Here is a 20,163-nt window from a genome sequence, read left to right as displayed (position 1 = left end):
CCATTTCCGCATCGGCACGGATTTGTTCATCCTCTATTTCTTCTCGTTCACGGCGATTTGGCACCCTTTGGAAATGAGAAGTAGGATTCTCACTCCCAATATAGGTTGCTTCGTCGAGATCTCGAATAACAACCCCACGTTGGCGTCGAGGGGCACGGGGTTTATTTCCAATGGTAGCAGTGTAGTCAACGGGAGTTTTTCCCTTGCCACCACTACGACCAGAGCCGGAAGCAGCCATTTTGTAGTGAGATGAAAGAAGGAAGAAGAGTAGTAGAGAGAGTAGTGCAGAGAGAGAGTATTTGTGGAGAGAAAGAGAGTAATATAGAGAAAGTAATATAGAGAGAAAGAGAGTGCAGAGACTAATTTAGAGAGTAAGAAAGTAATATAGAGATAATTTTTGTAGAGAGAATTGCAGAGAAATAATGAGGATATGATAGTTGGTGTGAGGAAAAATGAAGAGAATTAGGGGTGTGTATTTATAGGAAGATGTTGAGGTGAATTTGAGGTGAATTTGAGATGAATTTGAGGTGAATTTGGTGTTTGAATTTGAAATTTGAAAAATGGGAACATACGCTCCTACTGACTCAGACAATGCTCTGCAAAGCATGCCAATCAATTCACTATGCTGCCAGCCCATCACACTTTAATTTTCAGTCAAAAGCGCACGCAAATCGAGGTAAACCGATTCTGGCGGTTCTGGCGGTTCTGGCGGTTCCGGGCCGGTTCCACGGTTCCACGGTTTCGGTTCCGGTTTGGAACCGGGAACCGGCGGTTCCAGAAAATGGAACCGTAATCGAACCGGTTTGAGCCGGTTCGGTTCCGGTTCGGAACCGTCTCTAACGGTTCCGGTTCCGGAACCGCCGGTTTCGGTCCGGTTCCCGGTTTCGGTTTTTTTGGCCATGTCTAGTCTGATGCGTTCTTTTTTTTTTTTTTTTTTTGCCCCTTCTCATCCTACTCCATCCAAATATTACACGTAAAAGATATTTTTATTAATAACAAGTGATGGTTTTTTCAATAATGACTGAAATTATTCACATAAAATATAATATAAAAAAATATTTTTCTTAAATGTAAATTATTATTTATAAATAACATTTTTTATAACAAAAAATATCAAAGAAATCTATATCTATATATATGAAACATCAGTTTCTAACGGCTCTTTTTTTTGCGCCAATTTTTCTCTCTCATCTATCACCTATTTTATCACACTTTCTCTCTCCTATCTCCCTCATCTACACGTTCTCTCACCCATTTTAACATCCATATTAGTATTTGATTAAAGGGTTAAATAGCAAAAACAACCTCAAGGTTGACCCGTATTTTGCAATAACATCCCTAACGAATCGTAAGTGGCATGGAACACCTTATCGTAATATTTTTTAAAATTTTCTGTCCAACTATCTAACAGCCGTTACCCTTTCCGTTAACACCATTTCCGGTCAACCTTGAGGTTGTTTTTGCCGCTAATTTTTGCAGACGAAAACCTAACGCTTCCTTGCGCCGCCTACGCCGTCGACGATGGCTTACGGCGGTACCCCTCTTATCGGTCTGTCTAGTAGTGGGGATTAAATCTCCCCATGGTATCGAATAATTTTTCTTCTCCTTCTTCGCGCGAGTGGCGGGATCATTTTTTAGGCGAGAATGCTGCGGCCCTTCAGGAGTTGCAACATAACTATAATCATTCGGCCCCTGACTTGGACGAGGTTGCAGGGTTGGATGCTGGTTCGGCGCCTGCACATGTCTCGGCGGAGGGAGTTGCTCCGGTTCCGGGAGGTCTCAATCTCCCTACTGCTCCTGCGAGTTCTGCTTCGATGGCAGCGGGACCGGCGACTTTGTTGGCTGGTTCTACGATGGCTTCTCACACGACAGACAAGGTTGTTCCCCTTCTTCCTGTTGCTGAGAATACTTCAGCAGATGGAAAAATTCCAGCTGGTGCGCAGTCGATTGCCGCCGCTGTTGTTTCTTATGCAGTGGCTGTCAAACGTTGGGGGTGAAGAAGCCCAATGTTCATGCTCACCAATGTTCATGCTCACAGGTTACGGGCGTTGAATTCAACTAGAGAGGGTGATGTGGTTACACTCTCTCTCCTCCCTTTTTCTTTGATTCTCTGGCAGATCGGAAACAACGGTAGGTCTATCGCCGCCGCTACGTTGCCAGCGACAAGCCACCGTAACTGGCGTCATCTTGACATCGTTACTCACAGAGAGAGAGAGAGATATCGGGATAGGTGAGAGAGAGACCATAGAAGAGATGTGAGGGAGCGGAGAAAGAGAGTCGACGCCCCATCGGACGACGCCATCATCGACGGCGGCAAAAACAACCTCAAGGTTGATCGAAAATGGTGTTAACAGAAAGGGTAACGGCTGTTAGATAGTTGGACGAAAAATTTTAAAAAATATTACGATAAGGTGTTCCATGCCACTTACGATTCGTTGGGGATGTTATTGCAAAATACGGGTCAACCTTGAGGTTGTTTTTGCTATTTAACCCTTGATTAAATATGATTTCCATGAATTTTTCTCTCACTTCTTTTTTTTTTTTTGTTTTTTTCTAAAAATCATCAAATTCGATTAATAAAAAATATTCAATATGGATCTTAAATTAAAGATCTTTAATTGATGTAAAATTTATATATATAAAAAATTAACTCGAAAAAGTTAGAATCGTTTGAAATCATAAAAATCATTTTTTTTTCTCTCATCTCTCCTCTCTCCACTCTTCTTTTTTCTTTCTTTCAATATAATGTTACGACTTTTTATCTTTATTCTTTTTATATAGTAATTTTGTTTTATTTTTATTATATTAGCTCAATTTAAAGTTCTTTAAATTAAGTAATTAATTGGCAATTGTTATTTATGAAAATTAATCCTATCTCTTTTTGAAAAATCAATTTTTTGGAAACTTTATCACCGGATAAATTTACATATTTGTACTCATTATTAATTAAAATTAAATATTGAAAATATTGAAAATTAAAAATTCATATGCTTTTATATTCATATTTTTTATTAAGCAATTAATGTGAATTATTTCACTTTTAAACAAATGATTTACATTTACTTATACTCCCTCCGTCTCATGAAGCATGACACACTTCTTTTCGGCACGAGAATTAAGAAATTAATATTTTGTGTGTTAAGTGTGGTAGGTGAAAAAGTGAAAATGTGAATAAAGAGTAAATTTTTTGCCATTTTTAGAAACGTGTCATGCTTCGTGGGATAGACCAAAAAAGAAACTGTGTCATGCTTCGTGGGACGGAGGGAGTATTTTAAATTTTTTTTTAATTTTGACGTTAACCGTGCATCGCACGGGCGCGCATACTAGTAATGACATGAATAATGACAATGATTCAAGGTATTTTCTATATATCTATATCTATATCTATATAATATATAAAAGATGAGTTTTTTTCCCTCCATGTTTTCCTTCTCTTTTTCTCTCTTCTTCCACCAAAAATTTTACTATTTTTCTTTTTATTTTTTTTATAATTTAATTATTTTCTAAACACATCAAATTGGATTCATGAAAAAAATCAATATGTATCTTAAATTTAATATAGTATAAAAATTATCAAAAATGAATTTAAAATGAGTAAGTTATGAAAAATTTAAAATATTTTATTTTCTATCTCCTCATTAAAATTTACAACTTTTTATTTATGCTTATATGTGAAAATTATTTATTATGATTAATAATACTATATAATAATATGCATAATGCAAATTTTCATTATCGAATCATTTTTAAATTTATTTAATAACTATAATATCATTACACTTTGTATAAATTGAAAATTTATATTTTTAAATTCAGATTTTTATTGAGTAATTGATGTATTATAATTTATTTTAATACATATTTTGTATTTTTATATTATTTTATTATTTTAATTTATCATTTAATTTCGATGTCTGTCGTGCATCGCACGAATGAGCATATACTAGTTGTTTATATGTAACACAAGATCAAATCTATTGATGATAACTTTTTTTCAAAAAAAAAAAAATCTCATTCTATTTATAAAAAGTTTGCCCCAATTTAATTTTGAGGTGCTCCAAAAAAAGTTTGCCTAAAGCGATTTATTTTTTATTTTATACTCCACATGACTCCACCATCAACTTTATAATTACAATTCTTTAAATATTATTTTTTTATATGATCATCAATAACTTTGTACCAACTTTTATTAAAATTCATATTGTCTGTTTTTTTTTTTTGGGCAAACTTTTAAGGAACGAGAAGAGTAAAAAATAAAGCAAATTGGGGCCTATTTCTATTTTCAGACATGTGAAATGATTCATATTGCACTAATGGGCCTCATTTGACCCAATAATGCGCTAATAAGCCTCATCGACCCAATAATATCAATTAAATGCCATGGCCCAAATATTTACTTGTTTTTTATTTATAAGTTTATCAAATACTCATTTTGTCCCTTAAACATCTTTCTAAGGGGAGACAACACATATTTTAATAAAATTTCATTGTGTGTTTAATGAGTGGATAAAAATTGTTTATATGTAACACAAGATCGAATCTATTGATGATAACTTTTTAAAACTATAATTCACTTCTAGTTGTTTTGATTGTGAGTTCGAGTTTTAAAACTATAATTAACAACTTGAGTGTAAATTGATTGTGAATGCGATTTTTAAAGCTAAAATTCCCTACTAAAAAATAATATTAATTGTTAATTTGAATTTTAAAATTATAATTCACAACCTCCTATTTGTTGGTGATCATTTATAAAGATGAATATCTTTTAACTTATTTGCATATAGATTTTTTTACAGATCTTTATATAAAATTATAAAAAAAATTCATCCCCTTCAATTCGAATTCAGATTTAAATAATTATTCGTGCATTATAAAAAATTTATTGATATCAATTCGCTTTCTCGCGGAAGATATCACTCTTAGTTAATCCTTTCTTTATACATGTATATCTAATAATATTGTCTTATTTGAGCAAAACAAAATGTAAAAGAATATAATACTCGCAGAATTGTGAGAAAATACAAAAAAGGGTGCCGTGAAAGCTGCTGTGTAGAGACTAGAGATGAACGATCAAGATCTAACGCGGATGAGAATCCTAACGGCTAATGGCGGTATAAATACAAACGTGAACTCAAATTAGATTCTTAAAAAGAAAAAGGGCGCCTTTGCAATTCATCATAATCAAGAAGGGGGCACCTGACATTTTTAGTAAATCCCTTTTTGGGGTAAAATTGTTTACTTTTTTCGCGAAAATATATAACTCTGTGAGGGGGGTAACCCTAAACATCACCACCTTTGCTTTCAGTTAATTCTCTTTCTACTTCTCTATCCACCGTCACTCCCTCTGTCCTCTCACTAGCAGTCGCCTTCTGTACTTCATCGTCCATTCACCATTGCTGCTGTACATCCGTTTGAGGTAACGAAACGAAAGTAAATTCAGTGTATAACTCGGAGTTTTGGGGTTTATTTTCAATTTTCAAGATGAGGGTTTGAGCAAAAATCTGCCCATTTTCCAATTTATTGAATGTGTTTAATTCATTACATTTGTGCTTCTTACCTGCATGTGTTGTTCTCGATGTGAGGCGATCACGATTGTTTTTCTTTGTTTTATTTTTTCGGGTGCGAATGGAAAAACAGCAAATGAGGATCTTAAGTGATCTTCTATTGGTTGGAGTAATTGCATGTGTAAACTTCTTAAGAAAGAAGCGAATTACCTTGAAATTTCCTTAACTGTTCGGATCTATTGCTTTGATTAGCAAAAATAGGCATGGATTTTAGGGGAAAGATGTGGGAATAAAAAATGTTAATTAATCAGCTCTTAGCTAAGCATTCGAGTGTTTTTCAGTTAATTGTGCCTTTGCAGAGTGGATAACTGTTATGAGGCGACATGAAAGAATCAGAGGCACATCAATTTACTTGATACTTGATACCTCTTTTTAACTATAACACAAGGTGTCATAATTTATTTGGATAAATATGGCAACAATTGGGTTACAGTTGCTTACACATGCATTTTTTAGCTGCCGTATATGGTGACATGGTAACGGTATTAACGGACTCGGACATTGGCCCACTGCTCCACTTTTGACACGCGCCTGCTTCTTCGCTGTTGGCACGTGCCTTCTTTTTTGCTGTTGGCACGCGCCTGCTTCTTTGTTCCTGCCACGCGCCTGTTTTTTTTTTGTTTTTACACCTGCCCCCTGCTTGTATTTGACACCTGGCTCCTACTTCGCTTTTGACGCCTGGCCCTTGCTTTGCTTTTAACACGTGCTTGTGGTCTACTCCGGCTTTTATTTATTTCTTATCTTCTGGATATTTGCTTGATGAAAGTGATTTTTTTTTTGTATCCTAAGTATACCTTGTTTCTAATTGTTATATATGCTAATGCAGGGTGGCGGAGCTTTTCAGTGTGTATTTTGTGCTTGAGCCGCCATGGGTTTTGATATCGAGTGCATAATTGATATTCATTCCTATCCAGGGGAATACTTTTGCCCTGTTTGTCGCACACTTGTTTATCCTAATGAAGCATTTCAGGCACAGTGTACACATCTATACTGCAAACCGTGCTTAGTTCACATTGCAAATGGTAGCAAGGCCTGCCCGTATGATGGATACCTGGTGACAGAATCTGATTCTAAGGTTATTTGAAATGACTGTTATGAATGACATTCAGTTGTTATCCTTCATTTGCTAACATTGTTTATTATTGGCAGCCACTAGCAGAGTCTGATAAAGCTCTAGCAGAAAAGGTTGGGAAAGTTAAGGTACACTGTCTCTACTTCCGGAGTGGATGCACATGGGAGGGTACTTTATCTGATTGCCCGTCCCATTGTGCTGGGTGCTCCTTTGGAAATTCTCCCGTCATATGCAACAGGTGTGGGATCCAGATTATCCATCGCCAAGTACATGATCATGCTCAGATTTGCCCGGTAAGTAAATAAGTGCATACATTCCTATTTTGAAGAGATTATGATGATTATTTGATTCTGATTTAAGTTTCAATGTCAGGGCGGTTATGATGGGCAACAGGCTGTAGCCAGTGCATCAGGCGTTACCAGATCTGCCACAACTTCGACTGCAGTTACTGCAGTGGCGAACCAGACTGTTGCTACATCAGGAGCACCTGTTCCTCAGGCCCAGAATCCTCAAAATGTTTCTGCGAGTCAGTTGCCCGGGCAAAATGCTAATCTGCAGGCAAATGCCAACACTCAAGCCCCAGCTTTTGCTTCTGCTGCTATGCCAGCACCCGATCAGTGGTATCAACAACAATATCAGCAATATTATCAGCAATACGCAGGATATGATCCTTACCAGCAGCAACAGTATTACCCTCCTCAGCAACAGCAATTTCAACAGTACCAGCAACCTGCAGTGCAAGTGCAGGGTCAACACCAGTCTCATGTCTACTCCCAGGCTGTAATGCCACCCCAGCCCCAAGGCCAAGCCCAGGTGCAGCCACAACCACATCTGCAACAGCTTCAGCCACCGCAACAGACCAATCCTGTCTCTCAAGCGGCTCAACAGTCTCATCTGCAACCGCAGGTTCAAGGGCAGGCTCAACCACCGCCGCAGCCTCAACTCCAAATGCCGCCGCCTCAAACTCAGGCACAACTTGCACCTCAAGGGCAAGCCCAGGCTAATGCACCTGGTCAAGCTTTAGCTCCAAACTATCAGGTTAACCCACAGCAACAACCTCATCCTGCAATGCGTCCTCAGACTCAGATTCCTCCGCAGGCTCTACCACCACCTCCTCCTCAAGTTCACCCTTCTCAACCACCTCAGTTTCCCCAGGCAGTAGGACTGCGACCTCCTGCACAGCATCCACAGGCGCCACAATACCAGCAAGGTCAAGGGCAGATGCATCATACTCAAGGTTCCCAAGCTCATCTACAACCCCAAATGCATCCTCAAACTCAAGGCTATGTCCAATCATCAAGCCAGTCAAATGTTCAGAGTCAATCCCAGGCACAACATTATCAGTCACAACCTCAACATCCTGTTTTCCATTCTCAAACAAACCAGCCTGCAGCTCCTGCCGCCCCTCCCCAGGCTCCACATCCACCACATCCTCCAGTAAGTGGCCATCATTCATATCAACAACCTCAGACAACACAGAAAATGCAGCCAGGAGCTCCACAGCAGAATGCAGTGCTTCCACATCCGGCAAGTGGGTCTATGCATCCAGTTCAAGTATATGCTCAAACCCTACAGCAACCTACACCTATAAGACCGCCCCAATCTCACGGTTCATTTTCCCAACAACTGCCATCTGCACCGTTGCCACTGCAAAATCAGGTAGCTGGCATTCCTCACGCACCACACCAGCAGTTTCTACCTCATGGGCAACAACCTGCCCATCTAATTCAGCATCGTCCAGTCATGCAGCTAGTTCAACAAGTTCCTCATAATTATGCTCACCATCAGCAGTTTTCTGCTCCGTTTCAAGGTCAGTTTCACCAACATGGACATCTCCCTCAGCAGCCACCTATGCAATCTCAGATGCAGATGCGTCCACCTGGTCCCCCTCAACCACAACAATCCCAAAACTATCCTGGGATTTCTTTAATGCCAAATCAGGGGATACCTCCTCAAAGCCACCCGTTGTCATCTGGTGCTTCTGGTCATTCTGGACCTGCCCATGGAGATTCAACTCAGGCCTCTATTAATCAAAATCAAAATTATGCAAAGCCTGCTGCACTTGAGCAGAATGCAACAGTTAAAGAAATTAGATCTCCTAAAAAGGAAATGGCAGAAGAAGGATTTGAAGGTGACTCCCTGAAAGAGGAAGCGGGTATCGGACTTAATGGAACACTTGTTAAGGATGCTGATAATTCTGCAAAGGATGGTTCGATGAAGTCTGTCATCAAGCAGGAAAAGAGTGATTTCATGGGTTCCACAGAGCATGCAAATGAGGGAAAACACATTGAAGCTGGAGGGGTGGAAAATGAAAACCACGAAGAAGACGTCCGGACATTATCAGATTCTGTTCCACTGAAGCAAGCAGACCCTGAAAATCTGATGAAGCTGTCAAAAACTGCTGGTCCTTCATCTGGAAATTTCGGTAATGAAAATTTCTCAGGTATCTCTGTATCTGGTGCAGAAGGGCATGTATTACCCCCCGCGGTCTCATGGTTCCCACCAAGAAAGGTCTCAAGCACAGTTGCAGGGGCAGGCTTCATCAACATTAGGGGCACAAGGCCCAGGAACTTTGCCTCATGCTGGACAATCAATTAACTTGACTGAAGGGAAGGTGCCTAGTAATATGGGTGGTCTCCCTAAGAGTTTTGAATCTCTATCTGGCAAGCAAGGACTTTCCCTAAATACTCTTGGTGAGGCACGTGAGACTATGGGAAAACCTCCCTTTGAAAGTCAGTATGGTTCCCAACATGTTGTTAGGCCGATGTCGAGTGATCAGATGTCAGGCTCTGGTGAATGGCGCCCTCTCACCAAATCTCATTCCGACGAGCCAAATCATGTGAAAGTGAATGGGGGTGCAGCTCCTGACCCCGCTATGTTTGGTTCTAGAGATGAAAATTCAAATCACATGCCCAAGGAGCATTTAAATGCTTTTGCTAGGGAGCCAACTCGCCCTTTTGACCAAGGTAAACTATTGAAAAGATATTCAAATTTGTTTCCTTTGTAATATTCAGGTTGTTTTATTTTTGCTCTTCTATGAGATGATCCTCCACTTCTTCAAATGCAGCGCCAAGGTCGCTTGATAAACCTCTCCATGGGCATAGTTATGATGTTGTATCTAAGTTGGATCCTACAGGCCCGTATTCAAGATTCTTGCCGCATCATCAATCTGGTGGCCATGGGCATGGGGACATGTTTGGGCCTGGCCCTGAATTTGGCAATCATCACTTGAAACCATTTCCTTATCATAGTCCTGGTAGGGATTATCATGGCTCTCCATCCCATCGATTTGGGGGGCCCTCCAGCTTCCCTCGTGGCACTTCAGCTTTCGAAGATCTTAATTCCAGGGAAGCACATAGATTTGGAGAAGGTTCCAGGTCTTTCAATCTCTCTTCTGATTTGGTTAGAAATCCTTTTGGTGATGGCAGGTTTCCTCCTTTGCCTGGTCACCTACGAAGAGGTGACATTGATGACCCTGGGAATTCTAGATTTGGTGAGCATAGGGCCCCTGGCTTGCTCCACAACCAAATTGGCGCAGATGATGTTTTTGGTCCAGATGGACCGGGCCATACAATGAAAGGAAAATTTTCAGGCCCAGGATATTTGTCTGGTCATTTCAGTAGGGGTGAGACTGCTGGACCAGGTACCTTGCCTGGTCATGGTCGTGCAGGAGAAGCTACAGGGAATTTTCCTCGTCCTCCCTTCCCTGAATCTGCAAGAGGCGACATGCCGAGTTTCATGCATCTTGGGGAGCCACCCATGAGGAGCAACTATCCATACCATGGAATGCCAAATGCTGTACATTTCTCTGTAAGCTTTAAAATTGCCTGGTTGCTTTGTGTTAACTAACTTCAACTCATTTTCATGTCACATGCTATTCGTTTTTTCAGGGTGGATTGGATTCGTTCAATCAGTCCAGGAAGAGGAAGCCTATAAGCAACGGATGGTGCAGGATTTGTGAGTTTGATTGTGAAACAGTTGAAGGATTGGAGATGCATTCACAGACAAGGGAGCACCAGAATATGGCTATGGATATGGTCAAACGTATAAAATTGCAAAATAAAAGGCAGAGGTAATAATCACCTGATATTGTGACATTCTGTAGCATAACTAAATGCAGTGTAGTATCCTCAATTTTCATATTTGTTGCACAGAGCTCCTGGTGGCCACATGGTACATGAAGGAGGAAGCAGAACTAGAAAAGTGGGCACTGTTGGCCATGGAAGCAAGCCTTGATCCTGGTATATTTTTCTGGAAATCGTATTCTGGTAGGACTTCTATTCTCTGTTTTAGCATGTGATATGCTTTGAATTTGACAAGCTTTCATTTATTCGACTTCATCATTTCAGGGTGCTGCTTTCATTCTGGGGTATTTCGGAATTGAAGGTTTTTGGCAGTTAGGTTTGTCAATTATGACTCTGAACATCCTACTTTCCAAGCATGGATAGTTTTCTGATGGTCCTATTATGCTAGTTAAATTGTATTGCACTTTAGTTATTATAATTTTATCAGAATATTTAATTGTGTGATCATCTAGCCTTTAACAGCCTCCTCCTTTGTTTCTTGGATCAGCATGGCTTCCAGAGCAAACTTGGTCTGAAGTTGAAAACTTTCTCCATATCTTCTCGCAAAGTGCACTTGGTGTAACATATATGCTAGGGATCTATATCTCTCTTTTTATTTTAAAGAAACCGAGATCAGCATGTATTAGAATGGAGAAGCCTATGTCAGTTGATGATGAACTAAGTTGCGAGTATTTAAAGTATATGCATTCCTGAATTGAATGATCTGAAATTGGTGGTTAAATGTTATAACTTATATTTAAAAATTGTGAGAATGCCTCTCAGTTCGACCCCAAAACTAGTCCACATATAGAAGGATGTATGGATGAACTTAAAGAACTAAGGATGCTTTCTTTGCTGCTCATGAGTGATATAAAAAATTGTGAGAATGCCTCTCAGTTCGACCTAAAAATCTTATTTTTTTATTCTTTTCGAAGAAAAAATTATGTGACTTAATTATAGCTGCACTTAACTGCTGGAGTGCAACCCCTAATCTCATTTGTACCACAACTTGGAAATCTGATTATTATTTATTTTGGTCAAGGGTAATGACATCTCTAGGATCTGGTCCAAATTCGTATGATATTTAGATACCTATTGTCTTTGATCAAATTTCTTTTTCATGTTTCCACTAATTTAAGGATTAAATATATCTCACAATAGGTTCATATATGTAGAACTCATTTGTATTTTATGCTATTATCGTGCATAGACTCAAAATGTGAGTATAGTGGAAATGGAATCACTGCTAACTGCCAAGAAGAATAAGTTCCAGAGAAGAAGAATTACCATCTAAAATGGTCGTAAAACAATATCCACTTTTGAAATCTCAATACCAAAAAGATTCCTCACACCGAAACAAATAGGTTTCCAAGTATTTTGATGTATTGACAACAATGCCCTTTAAGCGTTTTAAATATATTTTTGTCCTATATGGAAATTGAACTAATTGGCTGCTCAGTTGTCTATCCCTAAAATATCCTAGTTCCTTTGTTAAGATGAGTGTTTAATATAAAACATAATATCTTTCGAGGTTGTTATTTATTTTTGGAAGTTGTGAAGTCATTAATAAGCTCAACTAATCTTTTTGCATGGATTATGATGAACTGGATTGGTTCTTTGTCATGATTATAAATAAAGTTATGATTTTTTGTTTTATTGAACATAACCTTTACGTAGACTCGTAAGAAATCTTCACCTTGGTAAAAAAAAAATTAAATATACTAGGTAGTTTATGAAAGTTAAAGTGCTGCAAATTATCTAGAATAGTAGGGGAATAAATAATTTGTCAACTGAACTATGGTTATTTTTAGAATGTGTATCCTGTTTTTTGTTTTTTATTTTTATAATATGCCTCCTTACTTTGCGTAAGCTATTACTTCGCCACAAAATTGTTTGTTTTTGTCCAAATTTCATTTGGCATTGGTCGTCAATGTAATTTACATTGTTTCGTGAGTGATAGTTGGTTTCTTTTTTGGGTTGGGGGATTGGGATTGGTACCTAGAACTCACCCTTACAAAGGCAAGGAATACCACTAAGCTACAAGACTTGTGGTGAGTGATAGTTGATTTCTATAACATTAATAATTATAGTTTTTGTGAAGTGTACGTAATTAGTTTCAAAATCCAATTTTTCATTGCTAAAGGAAAAGATAACCTTAATAATAATCAACACTAGATGTGTATTTTAATCAGAAATAAAAAGAGCCTGGGTGGCATATTGTTTAAAAGAGCCTTAGGGTGGGAGACGAAGTGTTTTTTTTCCCTTATAAGTGGGCCCGACCCTTAATAAATGTGAGGGGTCTCTCTTAAAAATTTTGAGTTTCTCATTCTGTCATTATCTCCTATTGTCTTCTGACTCTATCCGAGCTGTCCAATTGGTTCGGCAATTTTTCTCCAATTTATCATTTGATGCTTTCCACATGTCTAGATTACACGAACTCTAATATCTCATTTCTTAGGAATGGTCCATAGGAATGGGCGAAAAAGCAAGTCATTCCCCTCTACTATGTCTATGTTTTTTATGGTGGTGGATTTTAGATCTGTTTTCCATTGAGTAGTACAGAGTGCTAGAAATATTAGCTAAAAATGAAACAGCGCAAGAGTTTCGTGACATTTTCAGTTTTAGGACATTAAAACTAGAAATAAGATAGTATCTGGCTACTGACAGCTATGCATCCACTATTAACTTCCTTTCTGGTATGCTATTTTGTCCTTAAACGAAATGTGGGCCACATATGCCTAATGATGACTAATTGGTTGGTGGGTGTGTGATAGCGCGAGTAGGAACATTAAGTTGTCACTAATTTTAAGGTGGCATTAATTGTTTGCTGAATCAGATAGACATCCTATCGTAGCTTACTGTGGGTATGTAATTAAGCACCTATAGACCTCGCTCTGGCGCAATGTTTTCTATAACTATATCGAGTCTTTACTTAGTTTTGTTTTCATATTCAAAATGTCTATCTGGAACCATATAACAAGCATCTCTGTCTTGCACATTCGTGAACACATACTATTAGCCTTGGAATATATCATCACAATAAAGTTAACAGCCAATATAGGGTGGCCTCATAACATTAAGTGCTGAAAATGCCTGTGTGCGAAAATTGGTAGGTTACATCAATCTGATTCTTATTATTCTATTTAGTACTCTTATGGAATTCCATTACTATCGGCGATTTTTCTGTTATATCCGGCTCTAAAGAGTAATCTGCACCTACAAGAGAAAACTTCTCGTCACTATATTAGAATTTTAGATGGCCATAATATTTTCTAAGCTTTTAATTTTATTTTTGAGGTTCATTCACTCTTCAACAGTCTAGAGAGCTCTATTGAAAGCTGATCATGGTTTTAATCATCCCTTGACTGTTCTAAATTAAAATAACAATTACTAACTCAACAAATTAGTGGCAATGTCGGACTTAAACTAGATTATTTACCCTTGCTGCATTTTCTTTGAACCATGTATAGTAGTATTTAGGAGACAAATATCTCTAACTACCTGGTAATTTGATGAAAGGCAGGGTAATTAATTGGATGAGGGATCATATAGGTTTTTTTTTTTAACATTTCATATATATATTTTATTTCTGATTCATTCTTTAAAACATTCTTTATATGGTTTGAGACCTAACTCTTAATCCTGATAATGTTATATTCTTCTCGAGTTGAAGTATTTGAGGTTGATTGTTTTTTCTGGTTGGAATTTCCTATAATAGATCATTTCAATTCAACCTGTCTTTTCTTCGGGGAAGCAGAAGAGTAAAAAGGCTGAAAGTTAAGCAGGATGGTTGCTCGCTTTTGAATTGGGGGTAAGGACATGGTTGGTGCACAGAGTTTACTTGATAGCGAATTTTTGCTTGATTTTTTGCTATTATACGTTAATATCTTACGAGCTCACGAGAATTATTCTTCAGGTTGAATTTACTGTAGTGGTCCTGAAAATAATATCTTCATTATAGTGGGTTTTATGATGTCTCTGGAAGTTGAGTTGGGTCATAGTGTCTTTGGTCTGGTGGCTTTTTAAAAGACAAGCCTCCATATTTACACGAGAACATATGGAGAAAATTGATTCTGTAGAAATGAGAGTATATCATAATTTTATTCGGGTTTTACTATATAAAGAGCTAGTGAAGCAGTTTGATGATTCAGTCATGAGATTGAGCTTGTAGATAGTAGTGCGATCTCTTAGAGAAGGACTTTTAGCATGTTACACACTTCTTGGGTGAAAATTTGAAATAGGTTGGTGATTGATAATTTAGTTGCTGAGTTAAAGTTTGTCTTGCATGGCGAAACTTCATCTCGTAACAAGATAATAACTGAAATAATTTCAGTTTGCTAGAATAAACAGATACTTTTCAGAAAAATCTATGCTGTTTTCTCTGATAGATGCCATGAGGCTTACGTTGTCAGGACCTCAAACTTGACAGTCATGAAAATTTGACTGTTGAACAATTCTGATGACTTCCCTTGCTTACGTTATTTGAAGTTGAACATATATTCTGATAACTGTTGAACTCAAATTTTCTACTTTAGGCTTCATTCATTTTCACATAACATTCTCAAGACTTTTCTAGATAATGTATAATTAGTGACCCCGTCCTACTTTAGTTTTTCCCTAGACATGGGTTTTGTTTAAGATGCGGTATCTCCACCGACAAATTTCTTCAAATGTGCTCACAATATCTCCCTTGTTGGTACTTGCTGATTCATGTGTAATCAAGATTCTTGAATATTACACACTCAAACAATGTGAAATATGGAGATGGGGTGATAGATAGACTTGGCTTTGGCTGGCTGAGACTGTCACCTCTGGTTACACCTTAGCCAAAAATGACTAATTAATCTGATAAGCTATGACGTCAAAATGGCATTGTGAAAGATTTAGAAAAAAGATGATGATGACTGAGATAGAAGCGCTCAGATAGGCCTAGAAATCTAGATTTGAACGTAACTCAAGATGCATGTCTATTTGCTGACTTCTTGAGTTGTGTGTGGGTTTTATTCCTGTTTGTTGTTTGCTTATGTTTTTTCTCAGTTGAGTTACTTTAAAAGAATTAATAGGACATAATAGATTTTGCTACTGCTAGCACAACATTCTTCCAGGAAACTGGTATAGTATAGTTTCCTATAGTTGTTTTTTGCCTTATATGGGTTTTGTTAATTTTCCACCTTTTGCTTTTGATCTACTTTTGCTTTTATCTTTTAACCTACTTCCATTTCTTTTTATTAATGAAGAAATATGATTTAGCCTAATATGATTATATAAATGGATTACTGAAAAAAGAGAATTATTTCGGGGCTTAAATACGAGCAGCTTGGTACATTTCCTTAAAAACTGGTATCTACTGACAATTTCATCTCCCGCTGACAGTCTTTTGGTTTGTAGTCGTCTTAGGCCCTTCTGTAGACCTACAAAGAAACTGAGTTGTTTAGACAATTGTAGGATAATATCTAGTTTTTAAGATTTCATGATGAGATTCTTATGTCAGAATCACAGCACTTACTCGCAACCCATACTGGGCACCTTATACACAGAACACTGCCTTCAAGGCGGGTATCTCCATAATCCAATCTGGTTATGATTACTTGGCTATCCGGGAACTAAGTCCTTTAAACGCGACTACTTTTGACTTGGTTATGATGTAGGACTATCATCTACCTAGAAAACATGAATACAGAACATAGAAAGTGCCTTATGCAGCATTATGGATTTATGACTGGATTTGATGAACATAGGTCAATCTTCTGCCAATTAAACACAAATATCTAACATGAACTATGCTCTGTGTAGTATTAGGATTACAGTTGAAATCAACTTTGATTATATTTCATGCTAATGCACTGCCTAGCTTGGCGGTGTAGCTTGTTTTCCTTTGGCTTTTAGGATTAGCTATGCAAGAGTTGTCGTCCTTCCTTTGTTTGTCGTTCACTTCGCCTCTTGGCGCCCCAGTCGGCAAGCATGACTTCAAGTGTAGTTTATTTCAGGGAGCTAGTTGCAGCTGCTTTTTTTTTTTGTTTGTTTGTTTGTTTTCTATGGCTGACAAGATTAGAAGTTTCTGCCGTTTTATGTCGTGTGGTTCCTGTGATTGTATTATGGAGCCTATTTTGATCAGGCAATTGTTGAGGATTATAAAATAGATTCATTTAGTTAGGAATTCATGATTTTTATGTTTTGTTAGAGATGTATCATAGTATTTGTGGAGAAAATATTAAGAATAAACAGTAATAGCTTGATTTATCGCATGCTATACTTTTTTGAATTCGTCTTGTATTGAAATTTCGAAGTAACTCTTTTCGTTGTGAAAATGTAAATTTGTTTTTTTTGAGAGCGTGAATATGTAAATATTAGCAGTATTTTATTTAAATCACTGTAAGATGATTTGCATAGCTTTGTTAATAAATGACCAAATGGACTTTCATGTGCTGATAAAGCGCCTGACATCACTCCTTACCACCGTTATTTCTTTCTATCAAATTGTAATTTGTTGTTTACAAAATTTGAAATTAAAATAAAAATATCATTAAAAATTGTTAAGATTTGATTTCACAAGGTACTATTTACAAATGTGAAGAATTAAATTAAATCTTACATAAATGATAACTTTCGTGTTCAGTATTTCTCAGAGCTTTTTCTAACTAATAAGGATATTATTTTCCTTAAAAAAAAAACTAATAAGGATATTGTTTTCCTTAAAAAAAAAACTAATAAGGATATTATTCCAAGTTAGATCAAATACAGATAATTTGACAACCATTGTTTATCGTGCATCTACAGATAGTAGATATTTGACTAACTACCACGACGATGTTTTTTTTTTTTTTTTTTTTTGAGAAAACGATTATTTATTCTTTGATAAACCGCAAACAATATTCACCTTAACGAATCTAGTTAAATAATGAACCAAATAATATTATCAGTTGCCGGATTAATTATTAATTTATTAGTGTAACCTATCTCTATCTCTATTAAGAATAAAAAATTATGATTAATGTATCCGTTGGCTTTGACCCGTTAAAATTCGGGAAAATCCAGCTCACTTCCCACTTTCCCTCTTTCGAATTTCAAATTTCAAATACCAAACAAATATCTAGCCGCTGTCTCTCTCTCTCTCTCCTCTTTCCTCTCTCTCTCTCATATAAACCCCTCGTCACCCTCCACCCACCACATTTTTAATTTCCTTTCTCTCTCGATTCACAAATTCTCTCCCTTTCAGAAAACTTCTCTCTCTCCTCTCTCTCTCTCTCTAAACAAGAAGAAAAGATGCGTGAAATCCTCCACATACAGGGCGGCCAATGCGGAAACCAGATCGGCGCTAAGTTTTGGGAGGTGGTGTGCGCGGAGCACGGCATCGACGCCACCGGCCGATACCAGGGTGACTCAGATCTACAGCTGGAGAGGGTTAATGTCTACTACAACGAAGCCAGTTGCGGTAGATTCGTCCCTCGGGCCGTCCTCATGGACCTCGAGCCCGGGACCATGGACAGCCTTCGCTCCGGCCCGTATGGCCAGATCTTCAGGCCCGATAATTTTGTATTCGGCCAGTCAGGCGCCGGGAACAACTGGGCTAAAGGTCACTACACCGAGGGCGCGGAATTGATCGATTCCGTTCTCGATGTTGTCAGGAAAGAAGCAGAGAACTGCGATTGTTTGCAAGGTATATCAATCGTGAATTATTTCTCTTTTTGCTTATTCGTTTTAGATGCAGATCTCGTGTTTGTATAATCGTCAAAAATTCCAGATCTTCTTTCCAATTTTTCTACAATCGTCTGAATTTCCAGATCCCCTTTCCACTTTCTCTACAATCGTCTGAAATTTCAGATCCCCTTTCGAATTTTATTTCCGTCGTTTGAAATGTTGCGCTCTACATGTTTGTTTGTATGCCTATATGAATGAATATGGTAAAATAGCCAGATCTCAACAAATGAAACCTTTTGGTTGTGGCTAATTAAATGACTATGGCGTTCTTAATTGTGAAAAAAATACACTAGCATCTATCGTTTTCTAATGACAACGAAATATGCTATGCAGGATTCCAAGTGTGTCACTCTTTGGGAGGAGGAACAGGATCTGGTATGGGGACTTTGTTGATCTCAAAAATTAGGGAGGAGTATCCAGACAGGATGATGCTCACCTTCTCCGTTTTCCCATCTCCCAAAGTCTCGGATACTGTTGTGGAGCCTTACAATGCCACACTATCCGTTCACCAGCTCGTGGAGAATGCAGATGAGTGCATGGTTCTCGACAACGAGGCTCTCTACGACATCTGCTTCAGGACACTCAAGCTCACAACACCTAGCTGTAAGCTCCTCCGGTTCAAAAAGCTCTGTCTATAATTGTTGTTTTGCCCTTATCATACACTGCGAATTCAATTCATTTTGTGTCGTCTGCATTTATTGATTGATGTTTCCTTGCGTTTGCAGTTGGTGATCTTAACCATCTTATCTCTGCCACCATGTCTGGTGTCACATGCTGTCTAAGGTTTCCTGGCCAGCTTAACTCCGATCTTCGTAAACTTGCTGTCAATCTCATCCCGTTCCCACGTCTGCACTTCTTCATGTTGGGATTTGCCCCACTCACCTCTCGTGGATCCCAGCAGTACAGAGCACTATCAGTCCCCGAGCTCACCCAGCAGATGTGGGACTCAAAGAACATGATGTGTGCCGCTGACCCACGCCACGGCCGCTACCTAACTGCCTCAGCCATCTTCCGAGGAAAGATGAGCACGAAGGAAGTGGACGAACAGATGCTGAACGTTCAGAACAAGAACTCCTCCTACTTCGTCGAGTGGATCCCTAACAACGTGAAATCAACTGTGTGCGACATCCCCCCGACTGGGCTGAAGATGGCCTCAACCTTCGTTGGGAACTCGACGTCCATCCAGGAGATGTTCCGGAGGGTGAGCGAGCAGTTCACGGCCATGTTCCGCAGGAAGGCCTTCTTGCACTGGTACACCGGGGAAGGGATGGACGAGATGGAGTTCACGGAGGCGGAGAGCAACATGAACGATCTGGTGGCGGAGTATCAGCAGTACCAGGATGCGACGGCCGACGAGGAGGGTGAGTACGAGGATGAAGAAGAAGAGGAGTACCAGGAGTGATTGGGGGAGAAAGTCAGGGTTGTTTTTAGGATTTAGTTGCTGTTGACTGTGGTTGTAATCTCAACTTCCAGTTGAGCAACGGCTCAAATATGGAATGGAAAAAAAAACCAGGGGGTATCAAAAAAACTCAAATGCATATGTTGCATCTTTTGAATTCGTTTCTGCAATTTATGGAGAATTAAATTTCTTCAGTTTCTTCATGTGAAGCATTTAATATTTTGCTCGTTTCAGTTTACTCGTATTTGCCTTGGAAACTCAGATTGCTTTTTGCTGTAAGTTTTGTTTTGATCGAGTAAAGTTTAAATATTTGTGTTAATTTGGTTTATATAAGTAAACTTAAAAAGGCTTATTCTTAGTTTAGCT

General features: G+C 38.3%; 2 protein-coding genes across 2 annotated transcripts; both read left to right on the top strand.

Moving 5' to 3' along the window:
* The first annotated feature begins 5,232 nt into the window (after positions 1-5,232).
* Positions 5,233-9,373, top strand: LOC130991994 (uncharacterized). The gene is made up of 4 exons (XM_057916441.1): positions 5,233-5,416; positions 6,391-6,639; positions 6,714-6,929; positions 7,009-9,373. The coding sequence occupies exons 2-4, from the start codon at positions 6,433-6,435 to the stop codon at positions 9,232-9,234; spliced, it is 2,649 nt and encodes an 882-aa protein (XP_057772424.1). The 5' UTR covers positions 5,233-5,416; positions 6,391-6,432; the 3' UTR covers positions 9,235-9,373.
* Positions 9,374-17,750: 8,377 nt separating this feature from the next.
* LOC130991993 (tubulin beta-2 chain) lies at positions 17,751-20,116 on the top strand. The gene is made up of 3 exons (XM_057916440.1): positions 17,751-18,357; positions 18,732-19,001; positions 19,124-20,116. Exons 1-3 carry the CDS (start codon positions 17,964-17,966, stop codon positions 19,798-19,800), a joined length of 1,341 nt encoding a protein of 446 aa, XP_057772423.1. The 5' UTR covers positions 17,751-17,963; the 3' UTR covers positions 19,801-20,116.
* Positions 20,117-20,163: the final 47 nt, after the last annotated feature.

Source organism: Salvia miltiorrhiza, chromosome 7 (assembly GCF_028751815.1).
Source record: "Salvia miltiorrhiza cultivar Shanhuang (shh) chromosome 7, IMPLAD_Smil_shh, whole genome shotgun sequence".
Taxonomy (NCBI): Eukaryota; Viridiplantae; Streptophyta; class Magnoliopsida; order Lamiales; family Lamiaceae; genus Salvia; species Salvia miltiorrhiza.
This window is presented reverse-complemented; position numbering and strand designations above follow the sequence as displayed.

What these genes read in the sequence shown, in the direction of transcription:
- LOC130991993 (XM_057916440.1), top strand. Translation starts at nt 17,964, where the DNA reads ATGCGTGAAATCCTCCACATACAGGGCGGCCAATGCGGAAACCAGATC. An exon ending in GAACTGCGATTGTTTGCAAG is followed by an intron (nt 18,358 to 18,731) that starts GTATATCAATCG and finishes TATGCTATGCAG; the next exon opens with GATTCCAAGTGTGTCACTCT. An exon ending in CAAGCTCACAACACCTAGCT is followed by an intron (nt 19,002 to 19,123) that starts GTAAGCTCCTCC and finishes TTGCGTTTGCAG; the next exon opens with TTGGTGATCTTAACCATCTT.
- LOC130991994 (XM_057916441.1), top strand. Translation starts at nt 6,433, where the DNA reads ATGGGTTTTGATATCGAGTGCATAATTGATATTCATTCCTATCCAGGG. An exon ending in TGACAGAATCTGATTCTAAG is followed by an intron (nt 6,640 to 6,713) that starts GTTATTTGAAAT and finishes TATTATTGGCAG; the next exon opens with CCACTAGCAGAGTCTGATAA. An exon ending in ATCATGCTCAGATTTGCCCG is followed by an intron (nt 6,930 to 7,008) that starts GTAAGTAAATAA and finishes TTTCAATGTCAG; the next exon opens with GGCGGTTATGATGGGCAACA.